Below are 22,838 nucleotides of genomic sequence, written 5' to 3' on the forward strand. Positions count from 1 at the left end.
CGCGTTAATGTGCTTTTCCCGTGTCTGTACGTCAATAAGTACACAAATTATTATTGGTCGATTTATATAATTGTAATAATGGAATACACCTACCTGTAATTTTATAGGGACCGTATTTGGACACTGTATGCCCAACGATGGCGCAATCAATGGAGAGCTTGGAGCCTTGGACGGGCTTAGCCTCTAGTCTACTGAGCCCCTCCCCGTTTGTTTAATCATATTTTAGTTTAAAATATAAATTATCAGGGTCTGTGCTGCTGATTCAATTCCAGCCCTCCCCAAAAAAATGTCCCTAGTTTTCGCCTACGTGCCCAGTGTGAGACATATAGGTTAATACCTATACAAGTCACCTCTCCCCAATCAAACTATAATTCTAGAGTCAATACAACATATGATATAAGTATGTATTTTTTTTAATTATGTGATTCTGAATCAGTGGCGTAGCTAGGAATTTAAGTTGGGAGGGGGGGGGGGGTCAAAATTTCAAAATTGTTCATAATAATCATGGATTATATTAAGTCAAATACACAATATAGTATGTAATTTATAGGTAGTAATTAATAATTAATTTTAGTAAATGAAAATAATAATAACACTTATAACTTCATGCGCCTATCTTTTTCAGCAAACTTGTCCACAAAGTCTTAAATTTGAAGTTTTTATTAAATTACCGAATTTCGTATAAAGAGTTAATTTTCAAATGAGGTTGGGATGGAAAGCACCCACTTTGCCCCCCCTTCCCGTAGCTACGCCACTGTTATGTATATAATATTAAGCCATTTTTAGTACCTACCATGAAATCATATATAAATAGGATTTATTTGAAACAAGTGCATATATAATATACCGTTGCCACTTATTATTATGATTCGACATGATGATATATTATTATCCCATATGGCCACACATCAGTTATAAGTTATGACCAGTGGGGCCCACTGCACATGATTGGGGGGAGGGTTAAGGGGTCACCCTTCGAAATGTCTTCCTTCGTGAAAATGATTTGTCCAAGTCTTACAGTTGTTATGCTTACAGCATACTTTTAACGACGATTTTTTAAGCACAACCAGTCCCCCTCCCCCCAATGTTTCCTGGATTAACTGAAAATTAAAACTTTTAAAATTAACCCATTCCCTACGCAGCTCTACTAATACAAAACACGCGGTCCTGCCTACGTGCGAATGGTATTTTTATTCACTATTTGCATATTAGATAGATACGCATTTTTTGCCTACAAATAATTATTTAAATTTTTTGACGATATATATATAGGTATTAGCTATGTATATATCACGCAGTTATAAACACACAACATAACATACTGACATACCTAGGTACCGGCTACACTATATTTGGTCAGGTGTTCATGCATACTGCAATACTGCATACCTTACGTATTATAGGTAGTACCGTCGTTGTTTTTTTTTGTAAATAATATCAAATTGTTTATATTTTTTTTGTTGTTAAACTAAATTCCTATACTGTGAGTCAACGTTTGCTTTTGCCCGGTTTGAACGCAGAATAAATTATTTATTCAGTGGTATAAACCGCTACGACGATTATAATATTATCATATTACCTATACTGAATATATAGGTATTAGGTATACATATAATATAATGTCGTGGACCGGTGTTTCGACTATACACCTACTCAAACGGCTAAATATTATACCTATTGTCCGTCTCAATCATTATAGGCCTACTCGCATTAATATGTTGTATTCACCTATACCGAGTAGATTATGAGGCTCGGTCGTTTTGTTCAACTGTATTTATGTTGTGCCGTGTAAACGCAAAACGCTCGCGTTTATTAATTATTTAACCAATAAACAATATACCTATACCATAATATAGTATAAGTGTAAATATTTCGAGGTCCATAGCTTTTTGTTGTTGCGCTGCTGTGTGCCGAAACAGCGGACACGCGGTATAATCATTAAGGGTTGGTACCTACCAATATATACCAACGTCGGGTCCTTCGTATTTAATATTGGCATTGCATTGTGACAAACACAATATATATACCAACGAGGTCGTAAAACTTTTCTCGGTCGGACATCAAATGTAATATATATATAATATATATACGATGAGTATATAATGACCAATGAGTATACGTAGAGGTTTTTGCATTATAGGTTATTTTATTTATACTATTTTATGTTATTTACATACTTTTGTGTACTCATGTAAAAAAACTGAATAAAATTCCTAGTAGGTAAATGCAGTACCTATATAATTATAAACGCGATATTAAGATATTTATATAGTTATAGGTAGGTATTTAAAATCATCGATGCTAAAAAGTTGGATGGACCGGGCCAAATAATGTTTGAATCTACCTAATAATAATTTATCAATTTTTTCCATTTGAATTTTCGAGCGTCACTCATAACACCCCTCACATTCGACACCGTTCAACACCGCACGGATTTTTTCTATTGCTAAAAAAGGGAAATATAAAAGGTCGACCATTCAAAACCACACGCATTTGATTGACGGTTAAACATTAAACATTTAAACATTATTTTTATAAAAAAAAATCGTCGTCAAAATAATTAATTGTATTTAAAAATAGTTCAAAATATAGGTAATACGATTAAGTAAAGTATATGTATGTGTATAGTACAAGTACCTATATAGCAGACACTACTTATGGGTTGGAATAAATTTACATACCCTAGTGTTTTCAAAATATATTCTATTAAACCTATTTCATTGCTAATAAAACAATCATATAAATTTCAAACAGTATAAAATATGTAATTGTGATTTTCGTTTAACGGCCCGTGTAGAATTTCTTTTCAATATGTTTTAATGTCTTTGTTTTTGTGGTCATGTTCACTTTTATTTCACGTGATTTTGATCAATATTATGATTAACTGGTGTGCGGTTCTAACCGATAATAATGCGCGGTTTTAGATAAATGTGCGAGTCATCGATACGTATATCAGTGTGTGTTGATGTACAAAAGTGTGCGGATGATGACCTTTTTTTGAAACCGTCGGAATTTTCTACATGGAATATTCTATCTTGTCCAGTCATATCGGAGATCACCGGAAACTGATCGGCGCGCGTGTCCCATTAGATATTATTATTAATATTCTGCATCCGCATATTCGTGCGAAGATATATTAAATCGAGAAGGACACCGCGGGCAACTACTGCCATAACGACATAATATAATATAGTAACATTAGTAACTCCTAACAAGGAATCACATTACAACTTACGTCTTGTTTACGTGCATATAATATATTACATATATACATATAGTGACCACAGGTTATACGGCGCCGATAAATTGCATATTTAAACATAGGATATTATATTGATTCGCCGAGCGTGTAAAGTGGGAGAAAAACTTCTCGAAATGTTTCCAATACCTACGATTCCTTTTCAACAAGATATATATTGGCACCTCCTGCGAATAGCTTTTTTCACGCTCGGAAATGGCACAATAAAAATATATGTTATATTATAATTACTATGAGTATATGTTCATACTTCGTACGTGTATAAATCGTGTAAAATTGGTATGTATTATATGATTCGCCGCTGGCCGAAATTTTATTTTTACCGATCCGGTGGAAAGGCGCGATATATAAATCATGTCTGCGATGTATATAATATATATTGGGTACGCCACTGTAGCAGTACATCTATCCATCCATCTATATATATATATTAAAAAACACTTGCACGCGTGCGGGGTGTAGAAAACATAAAAAAAAAATAATATATATTATTTAATGCCAACGAAGCGCTCGTATCCGATTAAAAACAACACTTTGGCACGGCATCAACGACGACCGAGGTCGACGTGGAACGAATAATATGGTATAATATTAAATTCTAGCCAAAGTAAATACCCGGCTCTGCAGTGTTCGGCAGTGTTGTGCATAATATTATATATAGAGGAATCGAAATGAAATATTTATTAATATACTGATATCTATATGCGCTGAAATAAATAGAAGTCTGAATGTATATAGGTACCCGTAATACGGTTGTTTTTTTATGCATACGTTTGTGTGCAGAACCGTCTATGACCTGCAACCACACCGTGTACCATCTTATACCACGACTATACATAGGGGTGATGTGGAAAAACACGACCTTTTCGGAATAAACCGTAAACTACTTTTTAAAAAAGTTTAAATATTAAAAGTGTGTACCTACTGTGAATACAATTTTAGGAATTAAATATTTTTTGCACCATAAAGTGGTAGGCACTATTCTATATATAATTTACAAAATATCACAAAAAATGATTTACAACATATAGATTTCCCGCCATGTCTCATTCTCCCCTATAATGTATTACACGCGATGGTGTTTTTCGATATTTTAAAATTCCTATGTAGGTTATATTATATATTTATTCCAGTAAAATTTACTGGGTTCTTGCATTCAATTTTAATGTATTTTGAATGTGTTTTGCCTGTACCAACAATATAGAAAAGAAATTCTAAAATTTCATATTCCTGTACATAAAAACCTTAAAATTAGTCAAAATATTTTGAATATTTCATTGAGTGGATATGAAGACTTATAGAAAATAATTATTTATAAGTAACAATGAAATGTTTCAAGTTTCCATAACTAATATCTGTTGCTATATAAATAAACTAACGAAAGTCGATGATGGATTTATCGTAGTTATACGTTTAGATATCCAATGTCGTCGACATTTGTGAACTTTAAACGTTCATAAAAGTATGTGGATAGATAAAAGTTTTTTTTGAATTCTGATATAAGGAATCTAGTAGCCAATTTTAAAGATTTATAGGTGCCATAATTATGCATAAAACATGACGAATCGAAAATGTTTGAAACGAAAAACTGTCGAAGGAACGCCAAAAGTTTTTATTGAACATGCAAACGGATAAACAACTAAATTATTTAATAGAAAAAGTATGAGCCTATGAGCCGGTTAAAATTGTGGTTGTCAAACTACTATCGTTCAACCACCATACCAGCTAGGTATCTATCTACCTGTATGATTTTTAATTATCCGTTCCTATATAGTAAATGAATCAGAATATTTTCATGGACTTGATAAATATTATTATTGACGTATACATATTGTATTGATTGTACACATAAGTACCACACCTACTTAAATATTTATATAAAACGTGTCAAATCAAAAGTTTTTAATTTGTATAAAAGCACATTAAATTGTGCTTGCACTATAATCGGATACATGAACATATCATTACAATAACTCGAAATTGAAATCACTAAAAATAAAACACTTATTTCAATATTCCACATACTTGTTGTAATAAATATTGTACTCTGCGGGTACCTGCAATATATATTGGCATCGCAAATATAACCGCAGCTTTAGATAATAATTGAATGGGTACCGGCCGGCTTACCGCTATTGGATCGATAAAACGTTTAATATTGGCCATAAAATCAATCGTGTATATAGGTATAATTTATTTTACTAATTAGTCTTATGTATATACAGGTACTCAATACACGGCTACGCGAAACACGTAAGTAATATCCACGTGTCCAATATCTTTAGAAAAAATATTTATATAATATTATAATATATAATACAAATATAAAAGTTCCGAAATAATCGCAACGACCGACGACGATCGTTCGTTTCGCCGCTGTCACGACTTCCTAATGTTATTATACGACCATATACTTATATACTCACGTGTCTGGGGAATACGAAATAAATATTTATATACACGGTTGCAGTGTTCTGTGTTATACATAATACACATAGATTATAGGTACTTGTCTACCCACCAATGAATTATGTACAATATAGTGATAGATAACTTAATTCACGTATAAACGAATGGCTTGGTATTATAGGTGTATACACGGAGTGATTTGCCAAGCACGCTCGCCAAAAATTCACTCTTTAATGCCTAATGAATTTATTCAATTTTCGGTAATTTTTAAGCAGCGTACCTACTAAAATACCATATTTTAAATTATTTAGATTTCTCATACTACTTAATATTATATCGTGTGTCTTGTATAGCGCTAAAACAAATTTAGTTTTTTTTTTAAATTAAAGCCACCCGTTTAACTGTACATTTTTTAGCAGACGATTTCTTCACGAAATTCCTATGCATAAATTCTATTTATTTTTCCGTTAATACTGACAAGTAATAGCCGGCGGCTATAAGTATACTAACATTTTATAATTTGTAAAAATTGTCCGAGTATATATAGTAAGTAGGTATACAAGATTAAATATTACATACCTACGTATTTTAAATTTTTGTAAAGCCATTTGTAAGGACTATAATGTCATCCTTAGTATAAACATTTTATTAACTCGGAAACTACTCGTTCAAATTTCGTTTCAGTTTCCTAAATCAACATTTACAAAAGATCTACATTACACATAACACTTTACAGTCAAAAAACGGAGATTCTCATTTTGAAAACAGAAGTTTGTTTCACCGCAGGACACTTGAAATAGTACAAAAAAATCTAAGCATTTGAAAATATGGCCCTCAAGTGTACTTGAAAATTCCAAAAATCAGAATTTGAATAATTAATGCAATATTAAAGGGGAAAAGAGCGGTGGGCATGCTTGGTGAATCATCCTGTATACAAATATATATATTATGTATAACCGTTCAGGTATGGGTAACGTGCAGTGCATCGTGTGTATGCGTATTTTCGTGGGGCGACTGTTGGACGTATAAATATTATAAATTTTAATAACAAGGCGAAACGGTCTCTTTTTACTCGTCGACAACTTAAACGGATATTGGATATAGTATATTATGTTTAAGAAATATTTATAATTTATATACATATTAGGCGCGTGTTATTTTATTTTGTTTTTCTGTTATGACTCTGCGACATTTATATTATAATAAGTAATAACTACTGTACCTATAATGACTTGAAATATTCGCCTAGTATATTTTATATTCGCATTTTCAAGCATCAATAACATTTGAAAAATATTTCGATTTTTTTTTTTTGTGCTGTACCTGGATATTGGAAACTTTTTTTTTTAAATTTATTTATGATACATTTTTCTTTGTAAGTAAACAGTTCAAATATATAAAACAAGGTATTCCTCATAAGTTGCATACTTGCAGGTGCCCCTACTTACATATGTGTGTTATAAAATATCAAAATACCGTTACATTTTTGTTTTATGTTTTATCCATTAGGTAACTAAATACCTATAGGTGTTATAAAAAGTTAACATTGTGAAATAAGTAATCGGCTAAAAAGTACATTATCAAAGGAAGTGAAGGTAGATGAAGCGAAAATAGCATCACATGATATTATGGAATCTGTAAGAAAAAAAACACGGATCAGAAAAAAATATAAAATTATAAAAGTATATCTACAAAAATAAGTAATAATGACTAATGAGTGGGCTTGTCGTCCGGGATTCGGACACTGAACAAAATCATGAACCATAGTGTAAATAATATACACAAACAACATAAAAAAAACTCAACTCTCGCAACCATCGATTTCATCCTATGGGTACTATAAAAATTAAAGAGTTAAAAATAAACTACTAATCTAATTTATCATGATAAATAAATCGCAAGACCAGTATGGTCATATGGAATTCACATTTGTGGCCCTTCTAAACTCGTGAACCCCTCTAGGGCGTTGAAGCCTTCCAGTCAATTACTTTTAAGACTAATCGGAGGTGCCCCGTGATGCATAACAAATGCATACCTCCACAACGGCCTAAAATAAATTACGAACTTGGTTAAAGTCACTACAACAAATGCCATTCTAAATTAATCAACCACATACCCCACATACCCTTTCATTAAACATATATATCTTCTCAGTTTTCTCACATTGCCACAAAATATTTCCCGCCGTTTAAAACAAAACTATAAATTCTGAGGTTTCTGTTGCTGAATTGTCTCCTATTCGTATGTTTCATGTCGTTTATCTTTCATCTCCTGCCATAGTGTTATCTACGTTACTAATTTTTTACTTGTGTTTTATGTATAAAAGATTGTAATAATATTTAAAAAAAAAAAAAATGAATTTCAGACTGTGTACAAAATGTAACATAAACACAAAAATGTATAAATTGGTTATTATTAATACGTCCATTTAATTTTTAATTGTCTAAATCTTAAATATGTTATACATAAGATTCCTCTGAATAGCTGTTGTTTTATTGGGATTCAAAAAAAGTTTACCTGGCTTAAGCCACACGAGATTTTGGAGTTATAAGAGGGAAGCAGCGAATAATAGTAGAGATATAGCTATTATTTCAAAATGAAATGCATGCTACCTATATAGACCATAGTACAGTTATTTATAATGGTGAGTCATTTCTTTCTTTGTAGGTAAGTGTTCTGGTGTACATTACCTAATATTAATTCATAACTAACTACCTATTATTGTATTTTTAAAGCGAATTTTCTTGTGAAATTCTCCTTAGTGGGTACACGATATGATTTTTTACCTGCAGATTGAATCAAATATAATGTTCTTATTATTATTTACGTATTTGGCCAAAATTATCGAGGGTGAATTTACAACAATATAAATGTAATCCCCCTGGTGCTATCCATTACCAATATTTACTCAATTCTTTAAACTTGGTTAACCTATAACAAAACTGAGAAAATTACCAAATTGCAGCATACTTGGTAAACGGATTATCTATATGTGGTAATAGGAAAAAAAGAGAAATTAAATAAATAAATGTAAAGTTTATGTTATCAATTAATTTATTTTATTTTATATAATTTTAAACTACCATAAGTAGTAAGTGTATAACTAGTATACAAAATATAATCGTTCAATATTAAATGATAAATGTAAATATTAAGAAAAATAACTTAGTAATATAGCAATGACATATTATTAAATACAAAATTATAATAAGTTCTGAATAATTAAAAGTTAGGTGAGACAAAAAAATCAATATTTAATTCATTAGTAAATGACATTGTTCTGTTACTGGGACAATTGTTAGCATAGTTCGTTAGTTTATTACTTCCAAATTTATAATATAAAACGTATTGCTAGTTCGAGTGCTGCAGCGTATAAAGGAACGTGAAAGAAAAAAGGACAATCAATTATTCCGGAGAAAAGTTTGTACGTAAAGTATAAGTCTAATCGCAATCGACGAAGTTCCATAGTTTCAATGTTGAGAACAGACAAGTTAGGGGAATATTAAGAGCGCGGATCCATAGTTATAGTGCATGTGTGTGAAACGATAATGAAGATAGTGAAATTGTGTTAATCATTTAAAGAATTTGGATTTCAAATTTTGAACCCATAGGCCATGGTAAATAATAAATAAAAAAAATTACAGGGTCTTCCAAATTTCGTTTGACAAAAAATGGTTTGGATCATGGTTGGTTTTTATATTATGCGATGCTCACCGTTTATTTATTTTGTTTACAGATTAAGAATAGATATTGGCTTTACCGATGAATATACTTAGGACGGATTAATGAAGGAAAATTACTAATTAGTGGATTGATATTGAATTTAAATTTAAAACGAAACGTGGTAAAATATTATAGATGGTCATTTTCTGAAGGTGGATTTTAATTTTTGTGGCTTCGGCATATATGTTGTAGTTTTTTGGTCGAGTAATGTAAAATTTATATTTTAAAGTTATATATTATTAAAGTTATATTATGCTGCTATACAGTGCTACATAATAATTATATAATCCCGTCTGTTGAAATGGCGTCGCCGGTGTGCATTATTTGACGCCTGCAGTGTTAAGGTCTGTGTTATTGTCGTCTTCGCAGACTACAGATTATCGGAGATAAATGTATTATATTATTATTGTAAGATGATATATAACACAATGAGTATTATAGTTATTATCACAAAGACACATACGATTCAAAAAATACAGACTCAAATGTATAGTGAATAGACTGCAGAAGATATAGAGGCATAATGCCATAATGTGAACCTTTATGTTCAAGTATAATTTAGGTTCGGCGCCTTTTTGTCCCTCTGTCATAGATTTGTGGTATACGACAACAGTCAATAATATAATATAAATTTCTGTAGGCATTATTATTTTTTTGCCACCCGCCTAAGGGTATAACCTTTATGGCTTTACAGCCTTGCCGTCGGTAAGTATAAGTACACGTCTTGTCGACGAATATCACCTAAGGACGCGGCGGGTCGTATATATATATAGTCGCCTATTCATAAATATTATAATACAATGCTTATATGGTCTGTCGGTTTTTGTGACAACTGAAGACGACGGGTCCTATACCTATCACAAATAAAACGTATATATAATATATATATTATATCATTATATATATATACCTACATTGTGACATCGTGTATATATACATGTAACCTATATATATATGTACATAGTTCTTCGCGAGCACAATGATACAATAGCTATGTATTTACTGTACGTGTCCGCCTCCACACTTATGTACTTATATACAGTACCTAAAGCTACGACCTACCCACCCTACTGCTATATATATATTGTTGTACCTATACAATTTTAGGTTTATATCGTTATTGTTGTGCAGGACTTTGTGGGTGGCGTCATTGTAATATTGTGCATTGCAGAACCGTTCTTCCGCAGCGTACACAATACGGTCATCAAAATATCTGAGGGGGTGCGAGACAAAAACTATATTATGCGATAGCATCGGCTCGCAGGGGTAAAATATTAATTTTTTTGTTCGGTCGACGTCTGTACGATGCGCCACGGTGTATGGAACTGGCGTCAGTTTGAAGGCGGTTAAAACCTCAGCAGTCCGTATACGTCCAGACCTAAATATATATTATAAATCATCATAAATCAGAGGAAGGACTATAATACCATATAATAAGAGTGAAGAGTGTAGTATCTCTATTCAAGTTAAATTTACCCGCACGTGACTGTATTATACTGCTTCGGCGAGCCAATATATAACCGTGAAAACGAATAAGTGATCACACAGCTGCTGCTCACCGTCACACGAATATACAGGCTGGAAGTACTTATATATATATACACACACCTCCGAAAGTGGGTGCATTTAAGTCGAAAGTCGAAATTGAGTATAATATTATATGTATTATATAGCCATAGCTTATTAGCGAGTGTAACAACCATAATATATATTCCTATTTTCTGTATAGTATAATATAATATAACACTGGTTATTACTATAGGTTAGGTTTACAGGTGTGAATGTGTGCTATAAATTTCATAATAATATTAAAAAAACTGGTCTGATATAATTATATACATAATACATTTATATATAGGCCATGTACCTATCAGTCTATATACAATATACCTAAGTCGATACGCATATTGCATATATATATAGTAATACACTAATACGTTATATTTATTGATACATGGGTATATCACTGATCGCAATGTTAAAGGTGCATTTCCCTGGCACCCCCACCTCAGAATTTTAGATTCAAACCAAGGGCTTTCGTTTGTGCTACGTTTGTGCCGGATTGTGCTCGAATTTCATCGTTTGTGCTGCAACCCTTCTAAAGTTATAAGGGATAATGATTGGGGGTGCCAGCGAAACGACTGCACCCCCACCTCAGAATTTCGGATTCAAACCAAGGGCTTTCGTTTGTGCTACGTTTGTGCTGGATTGTGCTCGAATTTAATCGTTTGTGCTGCAACCCTTCTAAAGTTATAAGGGATAATGATTGGGGGTGCCAGCGAAACGACTGCACCCCCACCTCAGAGTTTTCAAATATAAATTATGCCATTCGTTTGTGCTACGTTTGTGCTGGTTTGTGCTCGAGTTTTATCGTTTGTGCTGCAAACCCTAATGAGCTAGAATGGATCTTTAGTGGGGGTGCCAGCGAAACGGCTGCACCCCCACCTCCAAATTTTTGAATTTAAATTATGCCATTCGTTTGTGCTATGTTTGTGCTGGATTGTGCTCGAGTTTCATCGTTTGTGCTACAACCCCTAATGAACTACAGGGGATCATTAGTAGGAGGGGGTGGTATGGAGCCATAATGCAACCCCAATTAAAAATATTGGTTCTCCAAATATGAGCCAATCTTTAGTAGTTTGCTACTGATATCCTGTACCATACAGTACTCTACTACTTCCGGAGTTATCCTTATAAATTTAATTAGGGGGTTGTAAAGACGAGCCGACACCCCCCCATATAATCGTAATAATTATTGTGAAAATTAAAATTCTCAAATGTACGTTTTTATCTTGCAAAACTATTAGAAATAACTAAATGGCGTACATAGATCATTTTTACTTTTACCGAAAAAATACGTATCCCTAACTGTTGAATCAAAGACCAAAACGAAAAAATTTTAAAAAAGTTAACCAAGGAAATACGTAATACGCGTGATTAAATCACTCAAAAATCAAAATAGACTTTAAAATTTAATAAAACACTTAGGTAAAGATATTTAACTATTTTTTTAAATTATGTAGTAAATAGTAATAAAATATATTGGCTTCAATAAATTTAATATTAAAATTAATTGATATTATATAAGTAGCTACCTTAGTTACCTTATTAAACCTGTGTAGATACCTATAATACTAGGTAGTATAGGTACCTATAATTCACAAAGCACCTACTTATGTACATGTACATTGTACACATTATATAAAACTTCACTGTTAATATTTATTATTATATAGTAAGCACTAAGCAGTATAACAGTATAGTATAATAATTGTAAGGTACAATAAATTATATTATACAATAAACAATATTATTTACTTATACTTTACGTTACACCTAACGTTTTATATAAATAGTTGCAAAACATCAATGGACAATTTGTGCAGGTTATAATATAAACTTTTATTTTATAATACTTACCTATGGTATTATACCGTAAAGTTTTTTCCTTGCCCAAGCCTAAAGTGATAACATTTTTAATTTTCATTAACAAACGTAGATTTTTTAAGACATAGCCACATATAGGTATACAGGTCTGAAGCTATCTATGTGTTTTATTTTATCCTGATACGTGAGTTATAACTTACAAGACTTGTAATACAAGTTACAACTCACAATTCATTGTTTTTTAATATTATTGGATTTTTAATCATCATCAATTTATTCGCCTCTGAACTTAATACTGTCTGTTGAATAATCTGGTTGGATTACCTACCTACTTAATAGTATAATATTGAGTGTACCTAATATTGATTAGTGATTAAGTACATATTGACAATACATTCAGTGGAATCCAACTATTGTACCTACTGTATTTATTAATAATTTATTCTTCAACATAATTTGTTTAGGTTCTAAATTACTACAGGTAACATCTAATTTTTTTTCATGTTTGGAATGTTCAACTATTGCCTTTAAATAGGTATCTAAATAATGTGTATATTTTGTTATTTTTAGCAAAACCTCTTATTTTTTACTTGAGACTTGGGACTAAAAAATCAAACACACTAACAGCGCGGACCTAAGGGTAAAACATTAAATAAATAAATACGAAAAGTTCAAAATAATTATTACTCAAAACATTAGTTGGACGTATAACATAAGAAAACGTATGGGTATACGAAAAATCACTTAATGCGTTTTCAACTTTTTTCTACCCTGATTACGGGCGAAATAATGGTCGTACGCACTTCGACCATAAACTCTTTTTAAATCGTTATATGCCATAATACCGGAATCTTGAGTTTCGTAATGATCAAACGAAAACTCAAAATCCAAAAACCACGTAACTACATAATTTTCCAAGTACAAAGACATACGAAAAATCATAGCTCCCGAACCAAAAGTCGGATAACCTTGATCTGGGTACCCATCGATCCGGGGCAAAGACTTCTATAACATCGACTACTAAAACGGTTCGCCGCGCCCAAAATCTAAGTAACCGTGCCAAAAAACCAGAAAAATTGGCAATTTAGAACTTTCGATGCCCTAAAGAAGAGGAAAAACGTTTCCTACGGTCACGACACATGATACCGAATTTGATCATCGACTTCCAATCTACCCAAATATCGAGTTTCAGAAACTTGGTACAAAAACTAAACGTTTTCCAAAATACACATGGGGGAGGATTCGAGGACCCCCGACTGTGGGAGTACATTTTAGAGGGTCCTAAACCGAAACGTTTGGTGAAGAAACAGTCCCCTTAAGTTGAAACCTGGCCGAGAAATACTTAACTCAAAATTTGAATTCAATGATATAATATCATTGTATAAGAAAAACGATTCTGAGTAGATACGACGGTATGTCAGTCTAGGTTTAAGACATATTATATACTTATCTATGGTATTAAAAATATAATTCACCTATAATAAATTCCAAATTAATCATATCACAATATCCATTAGGTACTTATAACGCGTTATACATCAACAACAAACCGTGATACTATCACAGATATATAATAGTTTACTTTAGAAGTTTCAAGTACCTACCCAAGAATAATATTGTACAATCACAACAAAATAACTAAAAAGAATAGTCTAGGTTTTTTAATTTGTAATTCGTCCAAATTTGAACTTAAAATGACTATAAAAATAAACTGTGTTTATGTATTTTTTAGATTTTTTGGTAACATAATTAACTACTTACGTGGAACCTTGTTTTAAATTTGCAATCCTTACCTATAAAAGTTGAACATTTTATAAATGATTAACTACAAAATAACTATTAAATTTTAAATTTGATAAATGTTGTCCAAATTTGAACTTTAAATGCATATAAAAAAAATTGTGCCTATGTATTTTTAATATTTTTCAACTGCTATTGTAACAATATAACAGGAGCCTTGCATTAAATTTTCACGCTTTTTTACCCAACAAATAAAAATTTATTGATATTTATAGAAAAAAAAAACTAAAAAAATTGAAAACTGACAATGTTCGTAAACAGCTCAAAAAGAGTCAAAATATTTTCAACATTTTATGGTGTATAGAAAATGCAAATATAAACAACCAGTGAAAATTTCATGCATCTATGGTCATTTGCTTTAGAGTTACACCAAAAACCAAAATCAATTTTGCGTAAAAATTCCCGTTTTTCCTTAATTTTTCTTTTGTTTTTCACGTCGCTTTTGAAAACTACCTGGAAATTTAACTTCTGATTTTGACCTCCCCAATGCACCAACGATATTCACTTTCCCATCGAGCATGATACTGAAGTCGAAAATCGAAGCATTATTTCGACTACTTATCGTGTACACAGACACAAAAATAAAAAAATAAATTTAAAAATTTAAAAAAAAATAAAAAAAAACACACATCATTGTAAAATCAATACATTCATCAAAATCTAAAATGATATTGCTATTATTATATTAAAAATAATATTAAATTGTCGTGAGCCAAAACAAAATGTTTAGGATGTGAGACAACTTACTATATGGGTTGAACAATGAAACTACAAACGCTTCCCCTGTCTCAAGTATATTCACAATTTATTACAATTACATGTATTTTAAAATTAAACTCCTACAATTAAGTTATTTGAACTCAAAAACTACGAGAAATAATTAATGCACACCTATGGGCTATAGATCATTTTTACCTTCCGACCACAAGTGATTTCCGATAAAACTCTAGGGGCTGTCCTCGTTTTAGGCATTCCAGAGCATCTCCTCGTAAGAAAGACTTATAATTTTTTTAATTAGCAAAGAAATAATAACGAAGGAGACAAAGAGTACAAAATAAATAAGCACTAACTTAGTCAAAACCAATGGGACTGATTTGGACCAAACAATTCAATATGGGGGGTGTCGGCTCGTCTTTACAACCCCCTAATTAAATTTATAAGGATAACTCCGGAAGTAGTAGAGTACTGTATGGTACAGGATATCAGTAGCAAACTACTAAAGATTGGCTCATATTTGGAGAACCAATATTTTTAATTGGGGTTGCATTATGGCTCCATACCACCCCCTCCTACTAATGATCCCCTGTAGTTCATTAGGGGTTGTAGCACAAACGATGAAACTCGAGCACAATCCAGCACAAACATAGCACAAACGAATGGCATAATTTAAATTCAAAAATTTGGAGGTGGGGGTGCAGCCGTTTCGCTGGCACCCCCACTAAAGATCCATTCTAGCTCATTAGGGTTTGCAGCACAAACGATAAAACTCGAGCACAAACCAGCACAAACGTAGCACAAACGAATGGCATAATTTATATTTGAAAACTCTGAGGTGGGGGTGCAGTCGTTTCGCTGGCACCCCCAATCATTATCCCTTATAACTTTAGAAGGGTTGCAGCACAAACGATTAAATTCGAGCACAATCCAGCACAAACGTAGCACAAACGAAAGCCCTTGGTTTGAATCCGAAATTCTGAGGTGGGGGTGCAGTCGTTTCGCTGGCACCCCCAATCATTATCCCTTATAACTTTAGAAGGGTTGCAGCACAAACGATGAAATTCGAGCACAATCCGGCACAAACGTAGCACAAACGAAAGCCCTTGGTTTGAATCTAAAATTCTGAGGTGGGGGTGCCAGGGAAATGCATCTCAATGTTAAGCGGATATTATATTATATAGTTAATACATTATCATCGTCATTGATTATACCTATACTTATTAGGTATATTTTATAACCATTAATCAATGATATTATATGACATGATGCATGGCTTTAGGTATATAATGTTTTGTATAGTGACAATATAGTTGCATTGGTAATTATTAATTAGTATAGCCATTACAGTCAGGTATCAGGTATCTATACCTATATATGTTTACGAGGGTATATATGCGAGGGTATACTTAATAATATACCCATTTATCATTATTCATTAGGTACCTGGTACATATATGTAGAGACTAGATGTAGTGTATTAATATTATAACCATATAGGGAGGTAGGTATTTATATACATTTCGTACGTCAGAAGTCGAAACCTATAAGTCATGTACGATTATGTACTGCAATTAACGGTTATGATTAATACGAATTTAAATCACTAAATTCGAACAGATTTATATCAGTTATTATATTGCACTTTAAATTATCAATAGAAATAGTCTATAGCCAATAAGCACAGACTATATTAAATTGTATGTTTTGTCATTATTGATTGACGATTTGTCTACTCCTCGAAATAGGTACTACCTATTTCATACGAAATATGAAATAATCATTTTTAAATTTCGTACTTATTCGTATATGCTATGTTCAATTGAAATTATACATTGATAATATATTACTATACATTTAAGATTTAACTCTAAATGTTGTACTCTGTGGTAAAAAAAAATTACTATTAAAAAGTATACACAGATCAAATTAATAATAATTATTATATCTTATCATATTATATTAGTTCGTGGTGTCGATAGTTTATAGATTATAAATTATAAATTATAATGGCACGAGAAAAATAATAAACACACGACGGGAAAAAAGCCCACGGATAAAAAAATCTACCCACAAAAATTTAAATACAAATATGAACACATATGTATACATAATATATTGGGTTATAAGTTATAATTATAAATTATTTTATTTAATTGAGTCATTGGGTGGTTAATGATATATTATACCTACAGTGCCAGTGGCGTAAATACAGGGGGGTTTGGGTGCCGTATACCCCCATTGACTTTTTTTTTTGAAACTAGCAAATCATTTATGTATATTATTTATTTAATTATATAAATATTATTATTTATAGGTTCTATTGTACTAATTTAGTATATTTTATAAAAAAAAATAAATAAATACTCAAATCCCCTATATAGTAGCTGTAACTAAGATAATATTAAATACTTCGTGATAAACACTCATCACTATATTGCAATATTGCACAAATATATTTAAAAAATGCAGTTTACCTCGATTTTTGGGATTTTTTTTCGGAAACCTTTTGGTATATATTTCAACGAGTTAAGCACAATGGTTCAATTAAAAATTTTATATGTTCGTAGATATATTTAAATTTTTTTTGGTGAATTTTTTTCTGGTCTTTTTTTGCGATTCATTATAATATAATATACATACTTCATTATATTATAATTATAACTACCTATAGGTATAAATAGTGACGGAGCCAGTAGCGCCCAGGCCAAAGCCGTAACTGAAAACAAATTTCTAGGGATTTATTCAATTTATTTAATGTTTCTAATATAGATCTGGACACTCATCATTTTTACGTTAAAAATATAAATTTCTTTACTATATGTATCGTTATTACAGTGCTTTAACGAAAATATTAAATTATTCTTAATAAAATAGTCAATAAACAATAATCACTGCTAAGTGCTAACATTTATCCGGATCTATATATTGTCATACTGACCTATGTACATGAGTATGCCTATTATCATTATAGAGTGAACAATTCAATCTAAATATTAAATCGACTATAATATTATATACGAAAGGTACATTATAATTGTCAATTGATAATAGTACATTTATGCTGGAGTCTCTTCCTATTCGATATCCTTCCCAGTCCCCCACAGCGATTCTCAAACATCTTACATGTAACATGTATATGTATTCAACAATAGGACTATCCAAATTTTATTTACGATATCGACAGGTTAGTCGTCATGATGAGAACTTATGTAGGTGCATGATAATCTTGATCTATAACTTTGAAACGCAAACCGTTAAACATATGTGCAGTGCTTGGTTTGTTTTTCAGACACTATAAAATATGGGTATTGGGTATACAGACAAGGGGATTTTACGAGTTCAACCCCCTCCCCGAAATTTCAGGTAAATTGTTAAATAATATGTTTTTGTAGAGTAAAAGTGAAAAAAAATATAACCGACCCCTGCCCAAAAAAAAAAATGTGTGTACGCGTCTAAGTTAACCTATATATAATATATTCAAAAAATTGTTTTAGCCGTGTCACTAGCATTTATGAATAATAAAATTGGAAACAATATATTATAGGTACCTATAATATACGGCTTTACATAATTATATTATGTATACTTATAGGGATCACATCCGAGGAGACTCGCAAAATGTGTCGAGAACCTTTTTTTTTCTAGTTGTCACGTAATTGTACTTCAGATCCTTTTGAAATACAACGAATACGCCACGCAGTCATGCAGGTACCCCGTACTCTCTCGAGTACCTATCTATAATAAGTTAAAATAATATATGTTATATACCTTGTACCTATTTTAACGGTTTGGTTTTTTTCCAAGTGTCTTACTGTCTTAGCCGTAGGTGTGCGTACACGAGTTTTTAGCCTCGTCTGAGATGCATTATGCTTGTCGTAATGGTATAAGTATTGTGAATACCAACACATACCAATATATACCATACAAACGATATAATAATCTATTATAATCATAATATTGAAATTATACGAAGAGACCAATTAGGCAATAACCAAGATACCTAGGTGGCAGGTGCCTACAGTAGAGCAACAGCTATAGTTAAATACCTACCTACCAGTGTCGGCCTGGGATCTGAAGGGCCCAGCTAGGAGGCAAATTATTCAAAGTGCCCCTCAAAAATACCAAATCTCAAAAAAATAATTTAAAAACGTTTTATAGATATTTGTCACATAATATGGATCGATATATATATATATATATAATATAGGTATAGTAATATAATATCGATCAAACATCACGGTACGTATTTAAACATAATCATAGATTCCAAAATTATAATATAGTTATATTATTATTACTACGGGCTAAGATATTATGATTTTAGTATCATTAAAATAATAAAATGTATATTAAATTATTATTATAAAATTATTTAATGGATCCAAACGCATACCACTGGGCTATATAATATATAGTAGGTAAATGTTGGTAAATAATTTCATTTATTTCTTGAAAAATACGGGTCGGGGCCTCGGAGGCGATATTTAATTAACACGTTTCAAATAAAATAAACAGGTATTTTTGATTTTGAATATTGTTAGAAATAATAATAATGATAAAATATGACGCAGGATACCTACCTACAGAGCCTGTAAGTAGGTAGGTTACCTATATTGTATTTTTATTCCCACCAATTCATTTTTTTTATCCTTAAGACAATAATTGGTCTCTTTAGTGTTTAAACATTTTTGATGTATATAGGTCGTAGGCACCTACTTTTTAAGGTGTACCTAAACATAAATTAATATATTTTTTAAATTTAACTAAATATCTATAATTAGTTGAATAATATTCGTCTATGATGTATTATGTATTTTAAATCGACAATATGTATCTATACATTTATACTTAATTACAACATATTATTTTATAATTTACATTATATTATTTATTTATTACTATATCATACAGGTAGGTACGCTGAAACCTCAAATTGTATGTAGATGTTGAGCATTGTAACTAGGATAGGTAATATATAGGGATTATAATTGTATTGTTAGTTTTTAATTTTATCAGCGTTTACTGATTAAAACGAAAAGTCAAAAGTGCATTATAAAATTATAAAATCATCCATAAAAACAATTCTTGCATAGTATTTTTGTTTTCATTCCACTTGACGTAGGTAGGTACCTAATTAGTTTAATGTTAGCAGTAATAACGATGTCGGAACGAGTTTCCTATCGGAAATTATTAAATGATATAAACGGGCATTAGCCATCATCAGGTCAATGCCCAATAATAGTACTACAGACTACAGTGTGAAATACGCATATTATGATGTTGTAAAATACCGTCCGATTATTTAATTCATTTGGGACTAAGAATTTTATACTTTTATGTACCTACTACATAACCAGGGTGTATAACTATCAAGATTAGATGTTATTTAAAAATGAAAAGGTTTTCTGTAATTGTTCCAACAGATCGATCGCTGCAGATAATTCGTAAAATACCATAGGTACCTATTTATTTTTATAGTACATAATACATAGTTTATTAATTTATAACATCGTTTGACGTAGATAGAGCAGCTTAATTACACCTAATACATATTATTACATTTATAAAAATAAAAACTAAACTATTGCCAACACCTGTTGATACCCATTGATATTGTTATCAATTATTTCATTTTTAACGTGACTGCAGCCTGCTCTTCAACGACATTCAGAATTCAGATTTCACAATTTCAGATCTTACAATTTACATCAGTGATTACTGAATATAATATTATCTTTTTATTTTTTCAATAGGTACACCATACACGTTTTTATTTTAGTAATCGTTTTGACTGAAGAGTGCCATTTAGGAATTGGTTAGAATTTGTTTCGGTGAGGATCAAAGGTAAGCTATATCAAATGTTTCTACTTTTTATAGTAATATTATTTTCAACCATTTTTGTTTTTTTTTTAGAAACGCCAGAATGAGGTCCAGAGTAATTAATCTAATGGATACATTGAATTCAGTATCCTGCAGATGTCCCTCTCACTCAAATTTAGCGTCTCTACCTTCAAGGCTCAGTACTAGTGTGGATCAAAAGGAGTATGCTTTTGAAATGGCATGCTCTACTATTCGGTACGGCCCTGGAGTCACCAAAGAGCTGGGTATGGACATGGTTAATATGCAAGCTAAACGCGTGTGTGTCATGACTGATTCAAACTTAGTGAACTTGCCGCCAGTAAAGGCTGTTCTGGACTCGCTCACCAAAAGTGGTATAAAATATGACCTTTATGATAAAATACGAGTGGAGCCTAACGAGAAAAGTCTCGAAGCCGCAACAAACTTTGTGCGTAATTTGGAGTTTGATGCATTCATAGCGGTAGGAGGTGGTTCTGTCATGGACACCTGTAAGGCAGCCAACTTGTACTATTCTGATCCAGAAGCTGAGCTATTGGATTATGTGAATCCTCCCATTGGAAAAGGAAAACCAGTCACTGTGCCATTAAAACCGTTGATTGCTGTTCCAACCACCACTGGTACTGGAAGTGAGACTACTGGTGTTTGTATTTTTGATTATGAAAAGTTGAAGGCTAAAACTGGTATTGCAAATCGAGCATTAAGACCTACTTTAGGTATTGTTGATCCCTTGCATGCATTATGTCAGCCAGAAAGAGTTTGTGCTTTTAGTGGTTTTGACGTATTTGGTCATGCATTAGAATCGTTCACAGCTGTACCATACAATGAGAGATCTCCACGTCCAACCAATCCAATTTTAAGACCTGCATACCAGGGTCGTAATCCTATTTCAGATGTTTGGGCTCGGTATGCATTGGATGTCATTAGGAAGTACTTCAAAAGAGCTGTATTTGACCCTGAAGACTTTGAAGCACGTTCTAGCATGCACTTAGCCTCTACAATGGCCGGTGTAGGTTTTGGTAATGCAGGTGTCCATTTGTGTCATGCACTGTCTTATCCAATCTCAGGAAATGTAAAGCAATATCAAGCCACGGACTACATTACCGATCATCCAATTATTCCTCATGGGTTAAGTGTCATTATGTCTGGGCCAGCAGTGTTTGAGTTCACATCTCCGGCCAGTCCAGAACGTCACATTGAAGGTGCTAAACTGCTGGGTGCTGATGTCAGTGGTGTTAAAAATGCCGATGCTGGGAAATTATTAGCTGATGTCATTCGAGGATACATGCAAGACATGAAAATTGATAACGGTTTGTCGGCTCTTGGTTATACTAAAGACGACATACCAGGGTTAGTGAAGGGTACATTACCACAGCACAGAATTACAAAGCTTGCTCCAAGAGAACAATCAGAAGAAGATTTAAGTCTGTTGTTTGAAAATTCGTTAACCGTTTATTAAGAACTAATGTTATTTTTGTATACTTTGATTATTGTTGAAGTTTAAAATGTTTAAACAATTTAGTTAATTATTGTACTACCATAAATCGTTGTCGTTTGTTGTTTGTGTACAAGATTTATTAGTAAACTGTTATGAAATATATTTTTACTCCATCTACTTATTATATTATACATCTGGTTTTTGTTTTGTTACAGATATTTATATTACAGACATTAACTAGTTAATTTT

The 22,838-nt window shown here is 31.8% G+C and overlaps 1 protein-coding gene across 1 annotated transcript; it reads left to right on the top strand.

Annotated features, from left to right (window-relative positions):
- The first annotated feature begins 20,835 nt into the window (after positions 1-20,835).
- Positions 20,836-22,780, top strand: LOC132952807 (probable hydroxyacid-oxoacid transhydrogenase, mitochondrial). The gene is made up of 2 exons (XM_061025246.1): positions 20,836-21,139; positions 21,209-22,780. The coding sequence occupies exon 2, from the start codon at positions 21,219-21,221 to the stop codon at positions 22,608-22,610; it is 1,392 nt and encodes a 463-aa protein (XP_060881229.1). The 5' UTR covers positions 20,836-21,139; positions 21,209-21,218; the 3' UTR covers positions 22,611-22,780.
- Positions 22,781-22,838: the final 58 nt, after the last annotated feature.

This window comes from Metopolophium dirhodum, chromosome 9 (genome assembly GCF_019925205.1).
Source record: "Metopolophium dirhodum isolate CAU chromosome 9, ASM1992520v1, whole genome shotgun sequence".
In the NCBI taxonomy this organism is placed as follows: domain Eukaryota; kingdom Metazoa; phylum Arthropoda; class Insecta; order Hemiptera; family Aphididae; genus Metopolophium; species Metopolophium dirhodum.